Source organism: Pongo abelii, chromosome 7 (assembly GCF_028885655.2).
Source record: "Pongo abelii isolate AG06213 chromosome 7, NHGRI_mPonAbe1-v2.0_pri, whole genome shotgun sequence".
NCBI lineage: Eukaryota > Metazoa > Chordata > Mammalia > Primates > Hominidae > Pongo > Pongo abelii.
In genome coordinates, this window is record NC_071992.2 from 114,702,509 (window position 1) to 114,727,257 (window position 24,749).

General features: G+C 41.7%; 1 protein-coding gene across 2 annotated transcripts in view; it reads right to left on the reverse strand.

The window, feature by feature from the left end:
- STK3 (serine/threonine kinase 3) overlaps nucleotides 1–22,577 on the reverse strand; it is a 355,868-nt gene extending 333,291 nt beyond the window's left edge. The window contains exon 1 of one of the 2 annotated variants that reach the window (XM_024250559.3): nucleotides 22,354–22,577. In XM_024250559.3, the coding sequence (XP_024106327.1) occupies nucleotides 22,354–22,379 (26 nt within the window). In that variant the 5' untranslated portion in view covers nucleotides 22,380–22,577. 2 annotated transcript variants of the gene reach the window in all.
- Between the last annotated feature and the right edge of the window lie 2,172 nt (nucleotides 22,578–24,749).

Below are 24,749 nucleotides of genomic sequence, written 5' to 3' on the forward strand. Positions count from 1 at the left end.
AATCAGAAATAGTAAAAACAGGTCGGGCGTGGTGGCTCATGCCTGTAATCCCAGTGCTTTGGGAGGCCGAAGCAGGCGGATCACAAGGTCAGGAGATCAAGACCACCATCCTGGCTAACATGGTGAAACCCCGTCTCTACTAAAAATACAAAAAATTAGCCGGGCATGGTGGGGGGCGCCTGTAGTCCCAGCTACTCGGGAGGGTAAGGTAGGAGAATGACATGAACTTGGGAGGCGGAGCTTGCAGTGAGCCAAGATCGCGCCACTGCACTCCAGCCTGGGCAACAGAGCAAGACTCTGTTTCAAAAAAAAAAGAAAAAAGAAAAGAAATAGTAAAAACAATAACCTGTTAATCAGTCTTATCCTGTGAGTGAATTCTGCTGCTGAGCAATAACATAGCCTTATTATCTTTAGGAAAGCTAATACTTCTAAAATGAATCTTTAAAATGGGTACAAAAAATTATAAAATCAGTTTTAAAAAATTAGTCCATTATATTCATTCAATATACACTTACTGAATTTGTAGACAATAAGTTACCTGCTAGGGTAATCCAAAGAAAATTAAGTTATAGTCCTTGATAACCAAGAGGCTCCCAATCTAGTGGGAAAGATAGATGAATAAAAGCTAAATGAAACATAATAATAAAGGTAGCTGACATTTATTAGGTTCTTTTTTTTTGGCATTGTGTTGACACTTAATAAGCATTTTCTTTCTTTTTTTTTTGAGACAGAGTCTCACTCTGTTGCCTAGACTGGAGTGCAGTGGTGCAGTCTTGGCTCTCTGCAACCTCCACCTCCCAGGTTCACGCAATCCTCCCACCACAGCCTCCCAAGTAGCTGGGATTACAGGTGTGCACCACCACGCCTGGCTAATTTTTGTATTTTTAGTAGAGATGGGGTTTCAACATGTTGGTCAGGCTAGTCTTGAACTCCTGGCCTCAAGTGATCCGCCCACCTCGGCCTCCCAAAGTGCTGGGATTACAGGCGTGAGCCACCACACCTGGCCAAACAAGCATTTTCTTATTTAATCCCTATAACAATCTTTTTGGTAGTTACTACGATATTCTCAGTTTTTAGATAAGAAAACGTTAAGACTTAAATGACTTCCTCAGTCACTTGAGTAATAAATGGCAAAACAGAATCAAACCAAATAAACCCTGTCCCAGATACAATATAGTGTCTCTCATTATTAGGATGCTAGTAAACACCAAAGTGGACTCTATCAGTTCCATCAGTTACTATCAAGTATAACACAATAGTCACCTTTTTTAATGTAGATATCCTTTTGGAAATGTTCCCAGGAATTTCTTATCTTCAACTCAACTAGTTATCTGTACTTTGAAATACACTATTACAACCATTAACCTATGAGCCTCTAGAGCATAGGATTCAGTAGTTTCTCTTCTCCCAGTGCTATACAATGTATGCACTCAAGAAATATTAAACAGATGAACTTTTAGCTTGTTTTATGCTTCCTAAATTCCAAATCACTATGCCATATTACATAATAGTTGGTCTAGGTCAATAGCAATTTCATTTATGTTATTAGGAAAATGTGGTATGAGAGAATCAGAGAATAAAATTCTGAAGTGCTAAATTATGGTGGTTATGCTAATGGTGGAACGCTGCTGACCGTATAAGATGAACCAAGATACTCTTCCTCCAGGGACTTCTTCCTAATCTTCTAAATGTCCTATAAGCCAAATTTCATAAGAGAACTGGAAATGTGCAAAACTAGGGGGTAGTTTTGTTTCTTGAAAAAATCTGGTGATAAAGATCTGAGCTAAAAATAGTGAGAATGATGGGAAATAATTCAAGAGGTATTTCAAAAGCAGAATCATTTCTCACTACATGCAAGACAAAAATCATAACTAACTGCGGAACCTAAGACCTTCTCAGTCATCTCATTTCTGTTTCCTACAGCCTAGCCAGAGTGAACTACTCCTTAAGGGTCCTGAATTCTCACATAACATTTTAAAACTCCCACAATAATTGTAATACAGGCTGGGCGCGGCGGCTCACGCCTGTAATCCCAGCACTTTGGGAGGCCGAGGTGGGCGGATCACCTGAGGTCAGGAGTTCCAGCGTGGCCAACATGGTGAAACCCCGTCTCCACTAAAAATACAAAAATTAGCCAGGCATGGTGGCGGGTGCCTGTAATCCCAGCTACTCAGGAGGCTAAGGCAGGAGAATTGCTTGAATCCAGGAGGCAGAGTTGCAGTGAGCCGAGATCATGCCACTGCACTCTAGCCTGGGCGACAAGAGCAAAACTCCGTCTCCAAAAAATAATAATAATAATAACTGTAATATAAAAAGCAGATAGTGTGCAGTCACTTGTATGTTACATAAGAAATAGACAGTAGAACACAGGAATGGGAAAGGCATTCAAATTTTGTATTGTAAAATGAACAAATGAAGATAATGCGGGAGACCTTCATAACTGATTTGAGAAGGAAATAGCAGCTATCTCTTCATGATGAGATAATACAGGCCCTGCCTCTATATCACCATTTTCTCTTACAACATGATCTTCCCCTTCTCTCTGCCTGTCAAAATTAACCATTTCCTTAAAGACACAATCAAAAATCTTCTCTGGGAAGTTTAAGGAAATCACCTGCTCACTTCTACCACTGTCCCCACCCATCCACACAAGCACACACACATACACAAAGAACTAGTCCCACTGTCTACTATGGTCCCACAGCACTTGGTACCTGCCTCTATTATAGTACTTAGTACAGTGATTCATTATTCCTTTCATTATTATGTACTGTATGAGAATATCACTAGAGCTAGAATACGAATTCCACAAAGATATGGATCATGTCTTATCTAGCCTATTTCCATTAAATACCTCCTACCACAGAACCTCACACACTACTGTTTAAATAACATATCTGATAAATAAATGAATAAACAAATGAAAACAAATTTGCTAACTCCTGGAGACCTAAAGGAACCTCAAAATGTCTGTGACTTAAAACATGCCTTTATGGGAAAAAAAAATCTATCTTCCTATATAAACCCTTATGGCTAACCACGACCTGCTTCAACTTAAATCAGTTTTGCTACCACAGCAATAAAAAATACACATATATGGCTAGAAGTCGATGCAAAGGCCAAAAGCATCCCTACCAGGGCTGAAATGGCCAATGGGGATATTCTAAATTTTATGGTTGCAAAATGACCCAATTAATCTTAGATTTCAGCAAAGTATACATGCTAACTGAACAAAGACAAAGGTCACTGGAGCTCAAGTCATTATTCTAAGTGACTCTAAGCTGTTAGTCCCTGTGTTAATGGAGCCTGTTACACAACCCAGTATTAGAAAGCACTGGAGCTCAGAGGGAGTATGCTACCCCATGCACATTTCCCAAGTATCATCACAATAAACTTCTATTACTGAAGATAATCTATGTACTTCTCTACCTTGAGTCTTAAAAGACCTAAGTAACAGTAAATAATATAGGAAACCAAGCAGAGGAAAGAATCACACACCAAATGTGAACTGGAAAAAGTGACAATGCCAATTAGTAAAGATTAGGTGGGCCGAACACAGTGGCTCACGCCTGTAATCCCAACACTTTGGGAGGCCAAGGCAGGCGGATCACAAGGTCAGGAGATCAAAACCATCCTGGCTAACACAGTGAAACCCCGTCTCTACTAAAAATACAAAAAATTAGCCAGGCGTGGTGGCGGGTGCCTGTAGTCCCAGCCACTTGGGAGGCTGAGGCAGGGGAATGCCATGAACCCGGGAGGTGGAGCTTGCAGTGAGCCGAGATCGCACCACTGCACTCCAGCCTGGGCAACACAGCGAGACTCCATCTCAAAAAAAAAAAAAAAAAAGATTAGGTAGAAGGTGAGGATTCAGTTCTGAACATAATGCCTTTAAGGAGACAGTAATCAAATATTTGGGTTTTTGGTTTTGGGGGTTTTTGTTTTGTTTTGGAGACAGAGTCTCACTCTGTTGCCCAGGCTGAAGCGCAATGGCATGATCTTGGCTCACTGCAACATCTCCCTCCGGAGTCCAAACAATTCTTGTGCCCCAGCCTCCCGAGTAGCTGGGATTACAGGAGCACACTACCATGCTCGGTTAATTTTTTGTATTTTTAGTAGGGATGGGGTTTCACCATGTTGGCCAGGCTGGTCTCAAACTTCTGGCCTCAAGAGATTCAGCCACCTCGGGCTCCCAAAGTACTGGGATTACAGGCATGAGCCACTGTACCCGACCAGTAATCAAATGTTATTTAGGAGACTGGAAATAGTGAATAAGACTGAGTACAAAAATTCCAAGTCTCAAAAGTATTTGTGGGTCATTTCAATCAAATTGAAGCCATTACAGTAGATAAACTCACCAAGGAAATAACTATGCAAAATAAATAAATAAAGGAGGAAAAGATAGAAAATGCAAAGTCACTGTCAATTATGCACTGTGAAGATCAGTTCATAACCGAACATAAAGCAGGCAGAGAAACAGAGGCAACAGGAGAATCAAAATGCCAGAGAAAACTTCAAGAAACAGATATGAGGAATGTTAAGAACAGAGAAAAAGTTTCTGGTCTTGCCAAAACAATAACTAATTTGCAACCTAGAGTAGTTTCATTAATAAACAAGGCCTGACCATGTTGGAAGGCTGAAACAGAATACACTCATAGAAACAGATTTTTAAACTGGGGGGCAAAAGTGTGATTACAGGAATAAAGTCCTAAGAGCTATGGAAAGGGACATGTTCAAAAGTCAGATAAAAGGAAGAAGAGAAGAAATTGTCGTGTGACAGCAGCAAAAATTATGTAGAACAATAATCAAATGAAATTAAGATGAAAGTACATAAGGCAGCACCTCTTCCTAACAGCCACTGTATTTCAATCTTCTCTACGAAGTAGCAGAAAGCATCTGTGTTAAATTATATGAAAACATGAGGGCAGGACAGGAAAGAAAGTGTGAAGTGAGAGGACTGGAGCTGTTTCTGAAAAGTCTGCAAACAACAAAACACAAGAAACAGCTCCGTCAGTCATAAAAGGCCTTAGGGCAGAAAAAAATGAAGGGACTATATTTGGTCCTCTTTCTTTATTTTCTCTGTTTCCAACCTTGGAACAGCAGTTTGCAAGTTTGTGGACAGGTTGTAACTTCTGCTAAGGATGTCTCTTCAGTTTTGAAGAGACTCAGGAAAAGTTCAGAAGAAAGGAGAGAGCTGTTTATGATTGGCTAAAGGCTTTTTTTTATTATTGTGGCAGAATATACACAACATAAAGTTTACTATTTTAACATGTACAATTCAGTGATCCGTACATTCAGCTCTTGTGCAACAATTACTGTTATCCATTTCCCAAACTTTTTCATCATCTATAATATGGTGATCTAGTAAGAAATTCCTGGCACACTGCCCCTAAAACCTTTGGAATTTCCTGAATGATAAGGGTGGAAGAATTATCTTTTGCTATTCATAATAAGTCCCTTTCAAACATATTTGAGCTTATGCTAACGAGATGACTCTTGGTAGGCCCCTACAAAGCTGCAGGGGAGTGGGTAGGGAAGCTGGTCACCCAAGAAATCAATCATGTGATTACACAGTCAGAACTTTCAGCCCGACCTCCAGGGAGGGGAGAAGGACTAGAGACTGACCTAATCACCAACGACCAATAATTTAATCAATCATGCCTACAGGGTGAAGCCTCCATAAAAACCCTAAATGATGGGACTCAGAGAATTTCTTCTGGATCGATGAACACATCCACGTGCTGAAAGGGTGATGCACCCCAACTCCATGGAGACATAAGCTCCTGCACTGGGGACCCTTCCAGACCTCACCCTATGTGCCTTTTCATCTGTATATCCTTTATAATAAACTGGTAATAGTAAGTAAAGTGTTTCCCTGCATTCAATGAACCATTGTAGCCAATGATTGAACTTGATTTGTAGCCAAGTCAGAAGTACCAGAGGCCTGGGGCTTGCAACTGGCATCTGAAGTGGTGGAAGTCTTATACAACTCAGTCCTTAACCTGTGGTGTCTGACACTAACTCCAGGGAGGTAGTACCAAAACTGAATTAAATGCTAGGACAGAGAACTGAGAGCTGTGGGGAGAAAACCCCATGTATTTGGTGTCAGAAGTCTTATAAGTGTAGAAAAAGTTTTTTATCATCTCCAACCAAAACTCTATACCCATTAAATAACTTTCCATTTTCCACTTCCCCATAGTCCCTTGTAACCACTATTCTACTTTCTATCTGTTTCTATGACTTTGACTATTCTAGTGGAATCATACAAATTTGTCCTTTTGTGTGTACTTTGCTTCAGTTAGCATAACGTTTTCAAGGTTCATCCATGTTGTAACATGTATCAGAATTTTATCCCTTTTTAAGGCTGAATAATATTCCATTGTATATATATACTACATTTTGTTTATCCATTCATCCACTGGTGGACACGTGAGTTGCTTCCACCTTTGGGCTGTTGTACATAATGCTGCTATGAATATAGGCACACAAATATCTTGAGACCCTGCTTTCAATTCTTTTGGGTATTGCATTAATCCATTCTGGCGCTGCTATAAAGAAATACCTGAGACTTGGTAATGCATAAAGAAAAGAGGTTTAATTGGCTCATGGTTCTTCAGGCTATACAGGAAGCATAGCAGCTTCTGCTCTGCTTTTGGGGAAGCCTCAGGAAGCTTCCAATCATGGTGGAAGGCAAAGGGGGAGTAGCACTTCACATGGCCACGTGGCCGGAGCAGGAGGAAGAGAGAGAAATGGGGAGGTGCTACACACTTAGAAACAACCAGATCTCATGAGAACCCTATCACAAGACCAGCACTGTGGGATGGTGCTAAACCATTCATGAGAAACTGCCCTCATGATCCAATCACCTCCCACCAGGTCCCACCTCCAACACTGGTGATTACAATTTGACATGAGATTTGGGCGGGGATACAGATCCAAAGCATATCAGGTATATACCCAGAAGTGGAATTACTGAGTCACAAGGTAATTCTATGTTTATAATTTCTTGAGGAATTGCTACACTGTTTCCCACAGTGGATGCACTATTTCACTCTCCTACCAGCAATGCACAAGGGCTCCAATTGCTCCACATCCTCAACAACACTTGTGATTTTCTGCTGTTTTTTTTTTTTTTAATAATAGCCATCCTAAAGACTATGAAGTGGCATCTCGTTGTAGTTTCGATTGCATTTCCCTGATTACTAGTGATGTCAAGCATCTTTTCATGTGCTTATTGGCCAATGTATATATTTTCTTTGGAGAAATCTCTATTTAAGTTCCTTGCCCACTTTTTATTTGGGTTATTTGTTTTGGCGAAAAGCTTTTAAAGAGAGACACAAAGGAAGGCTTTCTGTACAATCAGATCTAGCTCTCTAATCAAAACTAATTGGTGACATAATTTGGATGTTTGTCCCCTCCAAATCTCATGTTGAAATGTGATTCCCAGTGTTGGAGGTGGGGCCTAGTAGGTGTTTGGGTCATGGCGGGGGATCCTTCATGAATGGCTTGGTGTTGTCCCTGGCGATGAGTGAGTTCTCACTCTATTAATTCACAAGAAAGCTGGCTGTTTAAAGAGCCTGGCACCTCCTCTTCTCTCTTGGTCCCTCTCTCTTCCCATGTGACACATCTGCTCCCCCATGCCTTCTGCCATGAATAAAAGCTTCCTGAAGTGTCACCAGAAACTAAGCTGATGCTGCTGCCATGCTTGTACAACCTGCAGAACCATGAGCCAAGTAAATCTTTCTTCATAAATTACCCAGTCTCAGGCATTCCTTTATACTAGCAACACAAAACAGACTAATACAATTGGTATCTGCCCTCTAGATCTTTTAGGAAACTAATCATGGAGAAGAGGCACTGGCAAGAGTGCTAACCCAGCAGAAGAGAAAAAACTTCCACCCCTGAGAACAGAGATTTCTTCTTCATAAAGTGCCTTCTACCTGATTTCAGTTCTGTAACTGTCAATCTTTTTCTCTTCTGGCAGATTTCCCTATCCACTAAAGCATAGGTTTTAATGATCACACTGCTGGTAGCTGTATCACTACTAATAGCAGCTACTTAATGAGTCATAAGTGTTACTGCTATGTGCTAGGCATGATCCTTCATCTCATATGTGAAATCTCATTTAAAATTAAATCCTACTAATGATGCCGAGAAGATTATCATGGTTCTTACACAAGGATGATATGCAAATTCATTAAGTGTTCCATTAAAAAAAAAAAAAGAAAAAAAACCTCTTCTACCCTAGCAGTTTCATCTTGAATACCGTTAAAAAAAAAACGTACATCTTTAAAACACATGAAAGGTTTTCATCCTTTAGTCCTTCAATGTAACATTATTAAACGATGTCAAAAAGTCTCAAAGTTAGCATTAAATAACAAGCATTTTCTAAATTATATTGAGGAGTCTGATCTTGAATCCACAAAATAAAACACCTTTTCTACATTAACTACAGGAAGTACATTTTTAAGTCAAACTAGTAAAATTAAAGGTTTTTGTTGTTGTTGTTGCCGTTTTTGAGACGAAGTCTTGGTCTGTCGCCCAGGCTGGAGTGCGGTGGCACTGCAGCCTCCGCCTCCCAAGTTCAGGCAATTCTCTTGCCTCAGCCTCCCGAGTAGCTGGGATTATAGGTGTGGGACACCATACCCAGCTAATTTTTGTATTTGTAGTAGAGACAGGGTTTCACCATGTTGGCCAGGCTGTTCTCGAACTTCTGATCTCAAGTGATCCGGCCACCTCAACCTACCAAAGTGGTGGGATTACAGTGGTGAGCCACCGTGCCTGGCCATTTTTTTTTTAATCCTACTCCCTTTTGCCTTTTAAAAGCTCAACATTTTATAAATATTTAGCAAATGTTTAGCTCTGAAGTAATAAAGTTGATTTTTCTTAAAAAATTCAACTAGAACTAGAAGTAAACATTGTCTTTTTATACTCTTAGAAAGTTATGTGTTTCTCATGAAAAAATGCTCATCATCACTGGCCATCAGAGAAATGCAAATCAAAATCACAATGCGACACCATCTCACACCAGTTTGAAAGGCAATCATTAAAAAGTCAGGAAACAACAGGTGCTGGAGAGGATGTGGAGAAATAAGAACACTTTTACACTGTTGGTGGGACTGTAAACTAGTTCAACTATTGTGGAAGTCAGTGTGGTGATTCCTCAAGGATCTAGAACTAGAAATACCATTTGACCCAGCCATCCCATTACTGGGTATATACCCAAAGGTTTATAAATCATGCTGCTATAAAGACATGCACACATATGTTTACTGTGGCACAATTCACAATAGCAAACACTTGGAACCCACCCAGATGTCCATCAATGACAGACCGGATTAAGAAAATGTGGCACATATACACCATGGAATACTATGCAGCCATAAAAAAGGGTGAGTTTATGTCCTTTGTAGGGACATGGATGAAGCTGGAAACCATCATTCTGAGTAAACTATCACAAGGACAGAAAAGCAAACACCACATGTTCTCACTCATAGGTGGGAATCAAACAATGAGAACACTTGGACACCGGGTGGGGAACATCACACACCAGGGCCTGTTGTAGGGTGGGGGAGTGAGGAGGGATAGCATTAGGAGATATACCTAATGTAAATGACAAGTTAATGGGTGCAGCATACCAACATGGCACATGTATACATATGTAACAAACCTGCACATTGTGCACATGTACCCTAGAACTTAAAGCATAATAAAAAAAAAAAAAAAAAAAGCAAGTTATGTGTTTCTTCAAAAGATGCTAACAACGTCAGACACACTTTTTAAACAGTTTGGAAACTGTCTTCAGAGACAAATGCTTTACAACCAATATTTCATTTAATCTTCACAAAACTCAAGGAGAAGGTAGTATATAACTTCCATTTTACGAGTATATTCAGACAGAAAAGCTAAATAACTTGCCCACCACTGCATTTCAGTAAATGGCAGAGCTGAGATTAGAGCCAACATCGATCGGACTCTAAAGCACCAGCTCTTAATTGCTTCACTTTCTATTATTGTTTTGATAGCAAAATAGATGTAATCTGATGATCTCATAGTGTATTTACTTTTATAAAACAGTATTAAATTTATGGGGGTTTAATTAATTATTGGCACCATAAAGACCTGAAACCATCTAAGAAAATAAATGCTCTGCAATAGAAGAGCTTTTTTAATTATATGAAAGTCTTGTTTTTCAACTCTATCATACCATTTCCTCTTAAGTTGGGCTCTTTGCCCAAAAGTACTCTAAAATTATAATTTTCTGGCAAGGAGTTTTAAAAGAAGCTGAAATTTTCTCTTCTTCCTTCACCCTTGGACTCTAATTTTTATTATCTAAGAATTTTCTCCACTTATCATAAACTGGAAAGTGATATGATTTCTTTACATTTCTTGTAACAAACCTATACAAAGTTAACAAACACTGCAACATACTCCCCATCCCTAAGACATGTTATTACATTCGCTTTCTTAATTACTAATTATTCAAAAATCACAAATTCAGAAAATATAGACAAATTTGAAAATGCTCTAACATATTCATGTCCTATTAAAATAAATTTGAAAATTCCCTAACATATTCATGTTCTAGTAAAATAAAAATTAGAAATAATTTTATTAGAAATATGAACACCTAGAAGGCTCATACATTTTAATCCAGTTCATTGTAAGTATTCTGAAATAACCATACCTAGATTTGAGAATTAAAAAAGGCAACTGAATCTTTAATTGATTTTTTTCTTTTCTTTTTGAGATGGAGTCTCACTCTGTCGCCCAGGCAGGAGTGCAGTGGCGCGATCTCAGCTCACTGCAACCTCCACCTCCTGGGTTGAAGCAATTCTGCCTCAGCCTCCCAAGTAGCTGGGACTACAGGTATCTGCCACCATACCTGGCTAATTTTTTTTTTGTATTTTTAGTAGAGACAGGGTTTCACCATGTTGGTCAGGCTGGTCTCGAACTCCCGACCTCAGGTGATCCACCTGCCTCAGCCTCCCAAAGTTCTGGGATTTCAGCCATGAGCCACCGCGCCCAGCATTTTTTTTTTTTTTTTTTTTTTTTTGTCACCCAAGCGCAGTCCAAGCTGGAATGAAGTGGTATAATTACAAGTCACTGCAGCACAACCTCCTAGGCTCAAGCAATCCTCCAACCTCACCCTCCCAAGTCACTGGGACTAAAGGCATGCGCCACCACGCCCAGCTAATTTTTTGTCTGTTGTAGAGACAGGGTCTCACCAGGTCACCCAACCTGGAGTGCAGTGGTACAATCACAGCCTGCTGCAGCCACAACCCCCCAGGCTCAGGCAATCCTTCCACATCAGCCTCCCATGTAGCTGGGACTACAAGCGTGAAACACCACACCTGGCTAATTTTTTTATTTTTAGTTTACTTCAGTTTGAGACAGCGTCTCACTCTGTAGCCCAGGCTGGGGTGCGGTGGCATGATCATCGCTCACTGGAACATCAACGTCCCGGGCTCAGGTGATGCTCCCACCTCAGTCTCCTGGCTGTGACCACAGGTGTGCACCACCATGCCCAGCTAATTTTTGTATTTTTTTGTAGAGACCAGGTTTTGCCATGTTGCCCAGGCTGGTCTCGAACTCCTAGGCTCGAGCAATTTGCCTGCCTCGGCCTCCCAAGTGCTGGGATTAGTGCAAGCTACTGCACCCAGCCTAAAATCTGCTCTTATCAACAGTGGTGTTATTTGTCTTGGATTATTTTATTTTCTATCTTTTTCATTTAAAATGACACTAGGTCATCTGAAATATTTAGTGGTGAGAAAAAAGTGAGACTGGGTATTAGGATTATAGTGGGTCAAAGAGCAACCAGAGAAAATAGGAAGAACATAAAGATAAAAGTCTACTCTGAATAGTCTGTATCACGTAATTTGAATTTATATATGCCCAATTTCTGTCTCAAACTTAGAAAATAAATGTGTAGTGGAGAAACTATCCAGAGAAAGGAGCTCAAAACCACCAGTGCCATCACATTTTTTGGCAGAATATCCCATAGTTTGAAAGAAAAAATCAGTTATCCTATCTATGAATAAAATGCTATTAAAAATAACAGGATATTAGTTATTAGGATATTAGTCTCCAGGTTAGGATCTTGAAATATCATTTCTTACTAAGAGAAACCATGGCTTTTTGGAGAAATGGATGATTCCAGATCTAGGACAAGAAATATACAAGATGGGCCCCAAATATCACAGCAGACAACAAGGAAACTATCAAAAACCACTAGGATCATGTTATCTCCTGAAGAGACTCCCACTAACCAAAGATGAGACAATTTGCGCTTCAATGAAAGTGATTCCAATGGATTAAATCTATCAAGTATGTTTAAATCCATCTTCTCATAATGGCATTTAAAAGAAAAAAAAATGGCCAGCTTTGGAGGAAGACAGGGAACTAATTCATTATCTTGAAAACTCGTAAATAAAAGGAAAGAATCAAACATTTATCCTGTCTTTCCTTTATCAACAATACCACTGGGTAACTAAACAGAAGATGAGGGGAAGTTACTTTTTATAAAAACATTCCAATTAATAAATGAAAGCAAAATGATGTATTTAGAATTTCATTATTTTGCAACACCCACTAACCATCCACAGCCGCTAACATCACAAAAAAGGAAGACAATTAGACATTAAGATATTCCCATGGTCTTGCCAAACCCCACATATATATATATATCACAATGCCTAAGGGATCGAACTTGAGTCTGCTCCATCTCTGGATCCAGCTGCACGTTTGCAGAAAATACAGAAGACAAAGGAACATGTTGAACTGACCTATATGAAGCAATCAGCAAAATCCAGACTCTGGCAAACTAGTACAAACAACCTGGGTTCTCCAACAGGAAAAGGAAAAGGATGGAGGACTAAAACTAAAGATTAAAAGTGGCAACTCATATCAAAACTGCTTTTTGGGCTGGGTGCTGTGGCTCATGCCTATAATCCCAACACTTTGGGAGGCCAAGGCAAGACCACTTGAGCCCAGGAGTTCAAGACCAGCCTGAGCAACATGGCAAGACCCCATGTCTACAAATACCCAAATTACCTGGGCATGGTGGCCAATGCCTATAGTCCCAGCTCCTCAGGAGGCTGAGGCAGGAGGATCCTTTGAGCCCAGGAGGGTCAGGCTGTAGCGAGCTGAGATTGCACTACTGTACTCCAGCCTAAGTGACAGGGCAAGATCCTGTCTCAAAAAAAAAAAAAACACACACACACACAACCTAGAGACAGTGTTTCCCTCTTGTTGCCCAGGCTGGAGTGCAATGGCACAATCTCAGCTCACTGCAACCTCCACCTCCTGGGTTCAAGGGATTCTCCTGCCTCAGCCTCCCGAGTAGCTGGGATTACAGGTGCCTGCCACCACGCCTAGCTAATTTTTGTATTTTTAGTAGAGATGGGGTTTTGCCATGTTGGTCAGGCTGGTCTTGATCTCCTGACCTCAGGTGATCTGCCCACCTCGGCCTCCCAAAGTGCTGGGATTACAGGTGTGAGCCAAAACTTACTATTTCTTAATCATCAAGACTAACCTACAGTATCTAGCAATGCACATTTGGGTTATTACTACACAAGTCAGGAAAATGATTACTTACAGGGAAAGGCCACTGTGATCTATTTCTCAACCTAAGAGGTGATTACAAAGGTATCTGCCTTATAATAATTCATCAAGCCATACATGTGTTTTGTACTAATGTTTTATTTGGCAATAAAAAGATTTTTTTTTAAATAGCAGGTTACCAGCACACCTGAACATTTCAACACCTAAAAAAGGCTAGATATGTTTTCCATTCTCTACTCTAACTGAGTGAAAACAATAGGATAAAAATAGAAATCAGGCCGGGCATGGCGGCTCATGCCTGTAATCCCAGCACTTTGGGAAGCCGAGGTGGGCGGATCACCTGAGGTCAGTAGTTCGAGACCAGACAGGCCAATATGGTGAAACCCCATCTCTACTAAAAATACAAAAATTAGCTGGGTGTGGTGGCACACGCCTGTAGTCCCAGCAGCTTGGGAGGCCGAGGCAGGAGAATTGCTTGAACCTATAAGGCAGAGGTTGCAGTGAGCCAAGATTGCGCCATTGCATTCCAGCCTGGTCGACAGAGCAAGACTCCATCTCAAAAAAAAAAATATATATATATATATAGAAATCAGTGTGCATCATTTCCTCCCTACCCACTTCCTCTTCTAAAGGAACCACTTAATATCACATTTTAGGCCAATCAGATTCACTTTCTTGGGATTATGAAATTCCAAGAAAGAGATTATAGATATCCAAACCTGTTCTTCTCCCAGTCTTTCCTCATTCCCCAAGTTGTTTCAACTCAAAACACAGGAGCCAGGATTGATTGATTTTTTTTTCCCTCATTCCCCACATCTAGTCTATCAGCAAGTCCTTCATTTATAACTCCAAAATATCACAAATCTCTCAACTTCTATCTCCACTGACTCTACCATCTCAAACCACAAACTATTCAAATAGTTTCCTAACTTGTTTCTCTTGTATTCTTAACCCTCTACAATCTACTCTACCCAAAGCAGCCAAAAGGATCTTTTAAAAACATAAACTGCTTAAAATCCTGCTTAAAAACCTTTAATGACAGCACACACAGCTCTGACTTAAATCCAAATTCCTTTCCATGGCCAGCATCATTGAATCCATGCCCATCTCTCTGAGCTCATCTCTAGCCACTGTCCTCTTCTCCAATCCAGGCACATTGGTCTCATTTCAATTCCTCCCACACATTAAGCTCTTTCCCACCTCCAGGCCTTCTCATAGCTTTCCCCTCTGCCTGGAATACTTTTCCCTTGCTACTCACATGGATAACTTCTCAATGTCAGGTTGCAATTTAAATATCGCCTTCTCAGAGAAGCCTCTGCCAACTGCCCTATTAAGCAGGTTTCACCATCTTTCTCTACACACTACTTATACCTTTCATAGCTCAAGCTCCAACAAGAGTATATGTTATATGAGGGCAAAGAGCCCACCTGTTTCATTCACCAATGAGCATCTGGAATGTGGAAAACAATTAATAATTACTGAATGTATGAATAAACGAGGAAATGAATGAAGTAAAGGCCGAATGCCAATTTTGCCATGAGTAGTGATCAGTAAGTAAAGAAAGCCAGTTTTCAGAAAAAACAGAACACAGCAACACAACAGAGAACAGGAGACTATGTGGCTTGGTTCCATAAAGAGTCAAGAAAAGTAGCTGCCAATTATAAATTATAAATATGTGTGTGTGTGTGTGTGTGTGTGTGTGTGTGTGTGTGTGTGTGTATCAAGATAGCAGAAACATCTGAAAAAATTACTCAGTTCACCTCTACACTAAGATGTCTGGTATTATATAAATCTATAAACTAATTCAGAACTCAAAATAATACTACCTAAACTAATTATCATTAATGTGAACACTTTGTAATTCTCATTTTGCTATGAGTCATCTTTCAAGATATACTCCTATGATGTACTTTCAGAAATTCAAGGTAATCTTCATGTCGATATTCATAGTATGTATGCAAACAATGAATTTTTTGTTTTGTTTTTTTTTTTTTGAGACAGAGTCTCTGACGCCCAGGCTGGAGTGCGGTGGCGCAGTCTCGGCTAGCTGCAAGCTCCACCTCCCGAGTTCATGTGATTCTCCTGCCTCAGCCTCCCAAGTAGCTGGGACTACAGGCACCCGCCACCATGCCTGGCTAATTTTTTGTATTTTGTTTAGTAGAGACGGGTTTCACCATGTTAGCCAGGATGGTCTCGATCTCCTGACCTCATGATCTGCCCGCCTCAGCCTCCCAAAGTGCTGGGATTACAGGCGTGAGCCACCGCGCCCGGCCCAATGAACGTTTTTGAGACAGAGTCTTGCTCTGTTGCCCAGGATGGAATGCATCCACACGATCATGGCTCACTGCAGCCTCAATCTCCTGAGCTCAAGCAATTGTCCCACCTCTACCTCCCATTTATGTAAATGTGTGGGTCTGTACTGAGTCTCAGTATCAACGAATTTTTTTTTTAAATGTTGAAAGCCAGTAATATATGATGGCCTGAAGTGTTCCTAGAGTCAACTAAAGACTGAGTTTCTCTAGTTGATGTGCAACAAAAGTTTGTTTACCAGAAGTATTGCAAATTTTATTGCCATACTCCCTCTCTCCAAGAAGGAAGAGCCAACTGACTATTCCCATCAGCAGGGCCTAAAGCAATCCTAATCAAGTTAATGCCATCCTAAATTAACCAAGAAAAGCCAAAGGGAAGACAGCAGATGCTTTAGGGACCAAGTTAATTCAGAGACGCTCCTGTTTGGTTGGTTCTTTTCCCCTTGGACTAACTACTTTGAACATTTTGTCCACTTGCCTACCTCTAGAATTGGAAATTTTCCCTAGGGCCTTCCTCTGAGTCTGCTGGGGTTTTTTTAAGCGTTCTTAGAGTTCATCTTCTCAAAGACAACTCCAGCTCTCTATTTAGTCAATCTCTCTGATATACACGCAATTTTACTTTCCAACATTCCAAGGAAACACAAATTAGAAATATACACATAAAATGACATCCACCCCTCTTCTCCCTGCAATATCTTCGTGATATTCCTACTATCTACTTAACTGGTGTGTTGCTTTGTCTCACCCACTTCCATTAATGAGCGCTGAGAGTTATCTGCTGTCTCTCTCCATTCCTAATTCCTGGCCTGAGATCCGGGATACAGATGCTACAAGTTGATGTGGGCTCTTCATGCTGAAGAATTCATGAGTACTTTCTACTTAACTCCTCTATATTCTCAACCCGACCCCTTTGCTTTTTCATTCCATAATAATCTGTTTTCTGATGGGTAATCCATCCAAACACTCATTTGCCCTTATGAAATTAGTGTTTTCTAGCTTTCCATTTGTGTGAAGGGACCCTAACATGTGACTTCAACCTTCAATTTTATTTCCCCCAAACTACCCTTTCACACTATTAAAAATAATAATAATAAATTGCCACAGAATCCAACTATAGCTTAAATTAAAGAACTCACCTGTCTTGAGAGTAAGTATGCTTCAATAGCTTATTCTTTTACTATCCTTTTAGTGTTTTCATTGTTCAATGCTAACCTGCCCTCCAACCATACCTCAATCAACGAATTACACATTTTAAATAACTACTAATGCTATAACCTATTTGAGGAACAAGCCTATCTGGTGAAGTGTCTCACTCCAGCAGTGATATTCTGTCCTCTCTTTGACAAGTATTAAATATATTTTTATGCTACCCACCTGTCTATCATAGAGACCCACCTCCCTTCTATGAAGGTTCCACCTGGTGAAGAGCCCATGTTTTCTGGTCATTTACCTTTCTACCTATCAAAGCTGGACTATTATGTGGTCATTTTTCTCTCAGCTAGCAGTTCCCCTATAAAAAATCCAATAAATTCGGCCGCACGGTGACTCAAGCCTGTAATCCCAGCACTTTGGGAGGCCAAGGCGGGCGGATCACGAGGTCAGGAGATCGAGACCATCCTGGCTAACACGGTAAAACCCCGTCTCTACTAAAAATACTAAAAAGTTAACCTGGCGTGGTGGCGGGCGCCTGTAGTCCCAGCTACTCGGGAAGGTGAGGCAGGATAATGGCATGAACCTGGGAGGCAGAGCTTGCAGTGAGCCGAGACTGCGCCACTGCACTCCGGCCTGGGCGACAGAGCAAGATTCCATCTCAAAAAAAAAAATAAAAAAATAAAATAAAATCCAACAAATTCCATCTAACCAGAATGCTAATTAATAATCATTTAATAAAGGAGTCCCCAACTCCTTTACAGCACAGTACAGTGGATCAGTACTGGTCCATGGCCTGTTAGGAACCAGGCAACACAGCAGGAGGTGAGCTGTAAGCGAGCATTACTGCCCTTGCTCTGGGCTCCGGCTCCTGTCAGATGAGCGGTAGCATTAGATTCTCATAGGAGTGCGAACCCTATTGTGCTGTGCATGCAAGGAATCTAGGTTGCACGCTCCTTATGAGAATCTAACTATTGCCTGATGATCTGAGGTGGAAGTTTCATCCTGAAACCATTTCGCCCCCAACCAAACCATCTGTGCAAAATCGTTTCCCACGAGACTGGTCCCTGGTGCCAAAATGGTTGGGGATCTATGATTTAATGAATTTCCCTTCCCAGAGGGAAATCCTTTTAATAACGACTTTGGCCAGCTTGGGCAACATGGCAAGACCTCATCTCCACAAATAAAAAAAAAAAAAAAATTAGGTATGGTGGTGCATGCTTGTGGTCCCAGCTAATCGGGAGGCCGAGGTGGGAAGATCACCAGAGCCCAGGGAGGTCAAGCCTGCAGTGAGCCATGATTGTGCCACTGCACTCCAGCCAGGGCGATAGAGTGAGACCCAATCTAAAAAAAAAAAAAAAAAAGTTAAAAAGAAAAAAAAGGACTTCTGAAGACCTCAGTGACAGGTATGTTAAGGAAATCTAAGGAATCTAAAAACTACTCTGGTACCTCAAGTCGGTGACATGGGTGACCACATCTATTGCCTATGTTTAACACAAACCTTGTTAAGGAGACCAAATCAATGAATATGAGGGTGAGAGGTGCCTTAAAAATCACCTAGGTCTCTGAGTCATGATTCTTGAACTTGGCTACACACTGGAATCTCCAACTCCCAGAGGAGAAGAAGATGCCCAAAGAAGCAAATTTCAAAGTCAGTGACAAGCCCAGGCCTAATACCCATGCCTAACATTATGTGTTGATATGTGTACATACATACATATATATATACACACATACATACACACACACATATATATGTAACATACTAAAAATATAAAGGCATGTATGGGAAGGACAAATATCCAATTCATGTCAGTGATTACCTTTCGGGGGATGGGAAGGGAGTGTAATTGAGAAGAAATACACACAGTGGCTTCAAATGTATTGGTAATATTTTTATTAATATTTCTTAAACTGGGTGGTAATACCTAAGTATCTATTAAATTAGGCTCTGTTCTCTTTTTTCTTTTTGTTTTGTTTTTATTTTTATTTTTGTTTCTTTGAGACAGGGTCTCACTTTGTTGTCCAGGCTAGAGTGCAGTGGCACAATGATAGCTCACTGAAACCTCCCACTGCTGGGCTCAAGCAATCCTCCCACCTCAGCCCCACAAAGTGCTGAGATTACAAGGCGTGCACCACCGCAGTAGGCCCTCATTATCTTTTGGATATCTAAAATTTTGTAATAAAATAGAATAAAAAGATGGTATATAATCAAATGGATATCACATTAGGAATTCAGTGAAATATCTCAGGCTAGAAAGTACTCAGAAAACATACTTTATGAGGTAGGCTTTGATGGAAGAATAAAACATAGATTATTCTTCAGGCAAAAAGTAACACAAACTTTTCTAAAGGAAAAGTGTGAATAAAGGTAAAGCTGGGAGTACCCACAGCCTATAACATAAATAAGGGGCCAGGCACGGTGGTTCACGCCTGTAATCCCAGCACTCTGGGTGACCAAGGCAGGCGGATCACCTGAGGTCTGGAGTTGGAGACCAGCCCGGCCAACATGGCGAAACCCTGTCTCTACTAAAACACAAAAATGAGCTGGGTGTGGTGGCACCCGCCTGTAATCCCAGCCTCTCAGGAGACTGAGGGACGAGAATCGCTTGAATCAGGATGCCGGAGGTTGCAGTGAGCCGAGATTGTACCACTCCATCTCAAAACAAAACAAAATAAAACAAAATAGTTTTGAAAACCACTGGACTAAAGTGTCCAGCTAGAAGGTACCGCTGCAATTCAAAAGTGAGGGTCATAAAACCATGGAATGGGTGTTATGGGGTAGTACTCTTGAGAAAGAAAAGAGAAAAAATTAATCCACCAACTTTTTAATAGAAAATTTCATAGGCTCTAGTGACAAACTAGATGGGATAATGAAAGAGTAAGACCTACCTGAAAAAATAAAAAATGCCAACTGAGCAGCAGCTTCTAGTCATACTTGAACATCAATGACATTGATAAGGCCATGTAAAAGTCAGCACTAAGCAAGTGTTATTCAAGGCAGAAAAGCAAAATGGCACTTTTATAAGGATTAAGAGCAGAATAAGCAACAGAGACCAGGAGATTACAGAAAAAGAGGACCACTACATCATGGAATGATAAGAAAGAGAGTTTCAAAAAGAGCCATCACTGTATACGACAGGGTGCACCGCCTTTGTAGCCAATCAGATGCAGAATTCTGGCACTTTCTCCACTTGACCAAGTTATTTAACATCTTTGAACCTCATATAATAAGGAAAACATAAGTTAACAACTAACACTGTTGAACACATACCGGCTTCAAATATATCGGTCAAATTTTATTTCTTAAGCTCAGTTGTGATACATAAATATTTATTAAATTAGTCCCCATTATCTTTTGTTGTTTTTGTTTTGTTTTTTTGAGACAGGGTCTCACTCTGTCCCAAGTGCTTTACATATCACCTCATTTAATCCCCACAATACATTTCACAGATGAAGAAACTAAACTTAGAACTAGCATAATAAGTAGCAGAGCCAGGATTACTATTTCTTAGGATTTAAATAATGTATACTTAAATTTCCTGGCAAACAGGATGACCTCAAAACGAGTAGCTATATTTCATTATTAGGAGATAATAATCAATAGGGGCAAAACTGCCAGTAATTCCTGTCATAGCCTTCCACGTGGCAAACTCTCTCAACATCCTCATCTATAAATTACGATTAATGCCTATAATCCAACCTACTCCATAGGGTTGCTGTGAGGATTAAATATTATGAATATGAAAATTCTCTAAAAAATGTTAAGAGACATTCAAATATAAGGGATTGCTGTCACATACCTTTTGCCTTCAAAAATGCTTTTGTGGCATTTTTGTTCACTACTTCAAAATAAGACTCTCTGAATAAGCTAAAAATAAGTCTGTTAAAAGTGCAACCACCACTTTGAAAAGTATAAATCACCATAGAATTGCCGCCTACACCTGCCCCTGACTCCTCCAGGTTCTCTAATGTCTCCACAAGGGCAAGGATTCTCTTACACCTATAATGAAACTCTGATAACTTACAGTACAGCTAATCAATAGAGAGCTGCACTTCAGTTCAGAGCTGCTCGAACTGGCCTATTGTGTTTTCTCAGAGGTGCTCCTTCCAGTTCTTCCAGAAAAGAAAAAAGTGTCCAATTCTCTTATATTGTATTAAAACGGTGCCCAATGAGTAGAATGCAGATAACTTACAAAATGCTAGAAAAGAATCTATCAATTGACTTGCTCAAGGGCTCTGACAGCAGGTCCCTTTTGGAAACTCCTTCACGACCCCCCCTTTTTTCACCTGAACAGATGGCTTCCAGGCTTCAAGGCTCACACGTCTAGTCACACAATTCACAATAGCTCCCGAAGTTCCTAACTTTTCAATTATCCCATGTTCTTGAACACACCTTTCATCTAAAGATCGCTAGCTGTCAAAGCATACGAACTCTTTAATCTTCACAACAGCACTGTCTGAGAGATTACTATCCTTATTTTATAAGTTAAAAATGAAAGACTGAAGTTAAATGTTTTAGCAACATCAAAGAATTAGTTAATTCATTCTTGGGGAGAGAGGAATGCATACTATAAACTTCTGTCAATGGACAACCTAGATTTGGCTTCCTAAGATCATTGCAAATATTAGCTCAAACACATCCCACCCTTGTATGCATACATTTCCAACATAGGTGTCAAAGATTAAATATAAACTATTAATAACAGTAAATACCATACCAAAGCAGCACTATTTTTACACGCAAAACTATATTGGGGGAGGGGGTTCTAATTTAAACTTCCCACTGTCTTGCATCCATAAATACTTTTGAACTTGAGGGGGTAGGGGGAAGAACACCTGTCAGAGCAGCACATCCACAATGTTTTACAGACTGTGTAGCTATTAATATTTAATTCCTTAAGCCGTAAGCAAACCACCTTCTCAAAAAAAAACAAAAGGCAGTATTATGAAGAACATTTGCCAAGAAAGTCTAAGTGGTTGTAAGAAGACCAATAATTCCCTGGCCTTAAGTCTTCCAGGCTTCGTGAACTTGCCACGAGGGATCACCCCACCCGCCCCGGGAGGTCAGGCCGCAGGGAGCCCGGCGCTGCCCACCCGACTTTCCACGCGCCAGACCCGCCGGCCGCAGGGGAGGCTCCGGCTCCCGCTCCCCTTAGGCCCCCTCGCCCGTGGACAGACGCGGCGGGACACTCGGACCCGCCTCCCGACCTCGGCGCGCCCGGCTCGGGGCCGGCGGGCGGGGAGAGGGTCGCAGCAGGGCCTGGCCTAGCCACCCCCGCCCCGCGGCCGCCGGCGCCGCTTCCCTCCTTCTTCCTGCTCCCCGATTCGTTACCTCTTAGGCGCCGGCGGCTGCTCCATGGCGGCCGGGGGCAGAGAGAGGGACCTGGTGGACGGCGAAGGCCGAAAGGAGGAAAGGAGCCGGGTCACCGGCAGGCCGAACCTAGGGAACCACAGAGGGAAACTCTGGGAACTCGGACCAACTTTCCCGTAACTCCGCGGCGGATCTCCCTCCCGCTTGGGAGCGCTGCTCCTCCCGCCCCGCCCCGCCCCGCCCCGCCCCCCGGCCGCCGGCCGCCGGCCGCCCGCCCGCCTCTGGCGGCGGCCCAGAGAAGGTGGGCGGAGCCGGGCGCCGCGGCGGGGGGCGGAGCCTGCCGCGGCCTGGGATGGCGGGCGGGGCCGGTGCCGCGGCGGGTGGGCGGGGCCGGGGACGAATGCCTGGCTGGCCCCAGAGCCCAGTGACCGGGAAAAGGAGAAGGTTCCGCTAGAGCTAGGGGGCGAGGCCGGAGCCGCTCTAGGCTGGGGAAGGGCAAGTCCCTCTGAGCTGGCCCAGAGCTCCGCCCCTCGCCTGCCCTTGCTACGGTTTGCCCTGATCCAATTTGACTCATTTATTTGGCTTTCCCAACGACACATCCAAACATCGTGTGAATCCGTTTGAAGTATTACTTTCTCACTGCCCACGCTTCCCTCTCTAGTTCTGTTTATAATTATCGGTTATGTTTTCCCCCAGCCATTTGACATCTGTAGGCCACAGTACTAGGGATACTTCTGGAAATTCTTGTTTGATTTTTATTGTGAACAAGCTCCTCGCTACATTTCACAATAATTACATCTAATTACCGAGAAAATAATTCGTGCAGTGAGTCTCGGTGCACCAAATTCAGTTGCACTGGGCCCTTGCAGCTGTCCCATTGGGTAACCTGGCAAGCCTGTCACAAATTATGTTGCCAAGAAGAATACTCAAGAAAAGTTTGTTTCCTACCCTCTTTGGTCCTCTCCCCCAACCTGATCCCAGCAGCCCTCATCCCATTGTAATCTGACCACTGCATGCATCCATATTGTGGGTATACTTTTAACCTTAAATTCCATATATAGATACCTTTCACATGACAATATACAGCTGCTACATGAGTTTACTTGTTTTTGTCAGAAATTGTCAAGATGGGCCAGGCGCGGTGGCTCACGCCTGTAATCCCAACACTTTGGGAGGCCAAGGCGGGCGGATCACTTGAGCTCAGGAGTTCAAGACCAGCCTGGCCAACATGGTGAAACTTCGTCTCTACTAAAAATACAAAAGTTAGCTGGGTGTGGTGATGCGCCTGTACTCCCAGCTACTTGGGAGGCTGAGGCAAGAGAATCACTTGAACCCAGGAGGCAGAGGTTGCAGGGATCCGAGATCATGCCACTGCACTCCAGCCTGGGTGACAGAACAGACCTTGTCTCAAAAAAGAAAAAGAAAGAAAGAAATTGTCAAGATGTAGAGTTACATAGAATTTTCTTGGAGGTTAGAACAACAAATATGAAGAGAATGTTAAATAAAGGAAACGAATTTGAAGAGAAAGTTGAATAATGTGAATATTTGCCCAAATTAAACTTGACTATTAGCAGCTAATACAAGTTTAGTTTAGTCCTCTTTTTGCATTATTTTAAGTTTCACTATGTAATAAACTTACACTATTTTCAAACCATTATATTGTTTCCTAAAGTTAGTTATTTTAAGACCATTCATTTTTGAAACTATAATTTTGAGAACAAGAAAAAGGGTTTTTTTTGTTTTGTTTTTTTGAGACAGGTTCTCACTGTCCCCCAGGCTGGAGTGCAGTGGTGTGATCATGCCTCACTGCAGCCTCAACCTCCCGGGCTCAAGCAATCTTCCCACCTCTGCCTCCCAAGTAGCTAGGACTATGATGCCCGGCTACAAAATTTTATACTTGTTTGCATTTATTAAAGATCCACAGTCTGACTGTTCAGAAATAACAGGACAACAACAATTTTAAAACCTAAATATTTAAAATGTTAAAGCTATAGAAGAATCTTTGAAATTACTCCGCTCTAACCCCCCCAACTCTCATCTTCACTTCCATGCCATACTCCCATCTTTTTTTTTTTTTTTTTCACTCTTGTTGCCCAGGCTTGAGTGCAGTGCCATGATCTCAGCTCACTGCAACCTCCGCCTCCCTGGTTCAAGAGATTATCCTGCCTCAGCCTCCCTAATAGCTGGGATTACAGGCACCTGCCACCACGCCCAGCTAATTTTTCGTATTTTTAGTAGAGACAGGGTTTCACTATGTTGGCCAAGCTGGTCTTGAACTCGTGACCTCAGGCAATCCACCCACCTCAGCCACCCAAAGTGCTGAGGTTACAGGCATGAGCCACTGTGCCAGGCTCACTCCCATCTTTTTGTGTTTCATCAGAGAAACCTCTTGAGAAAGGCTGGGCGAGGTGGCTCAC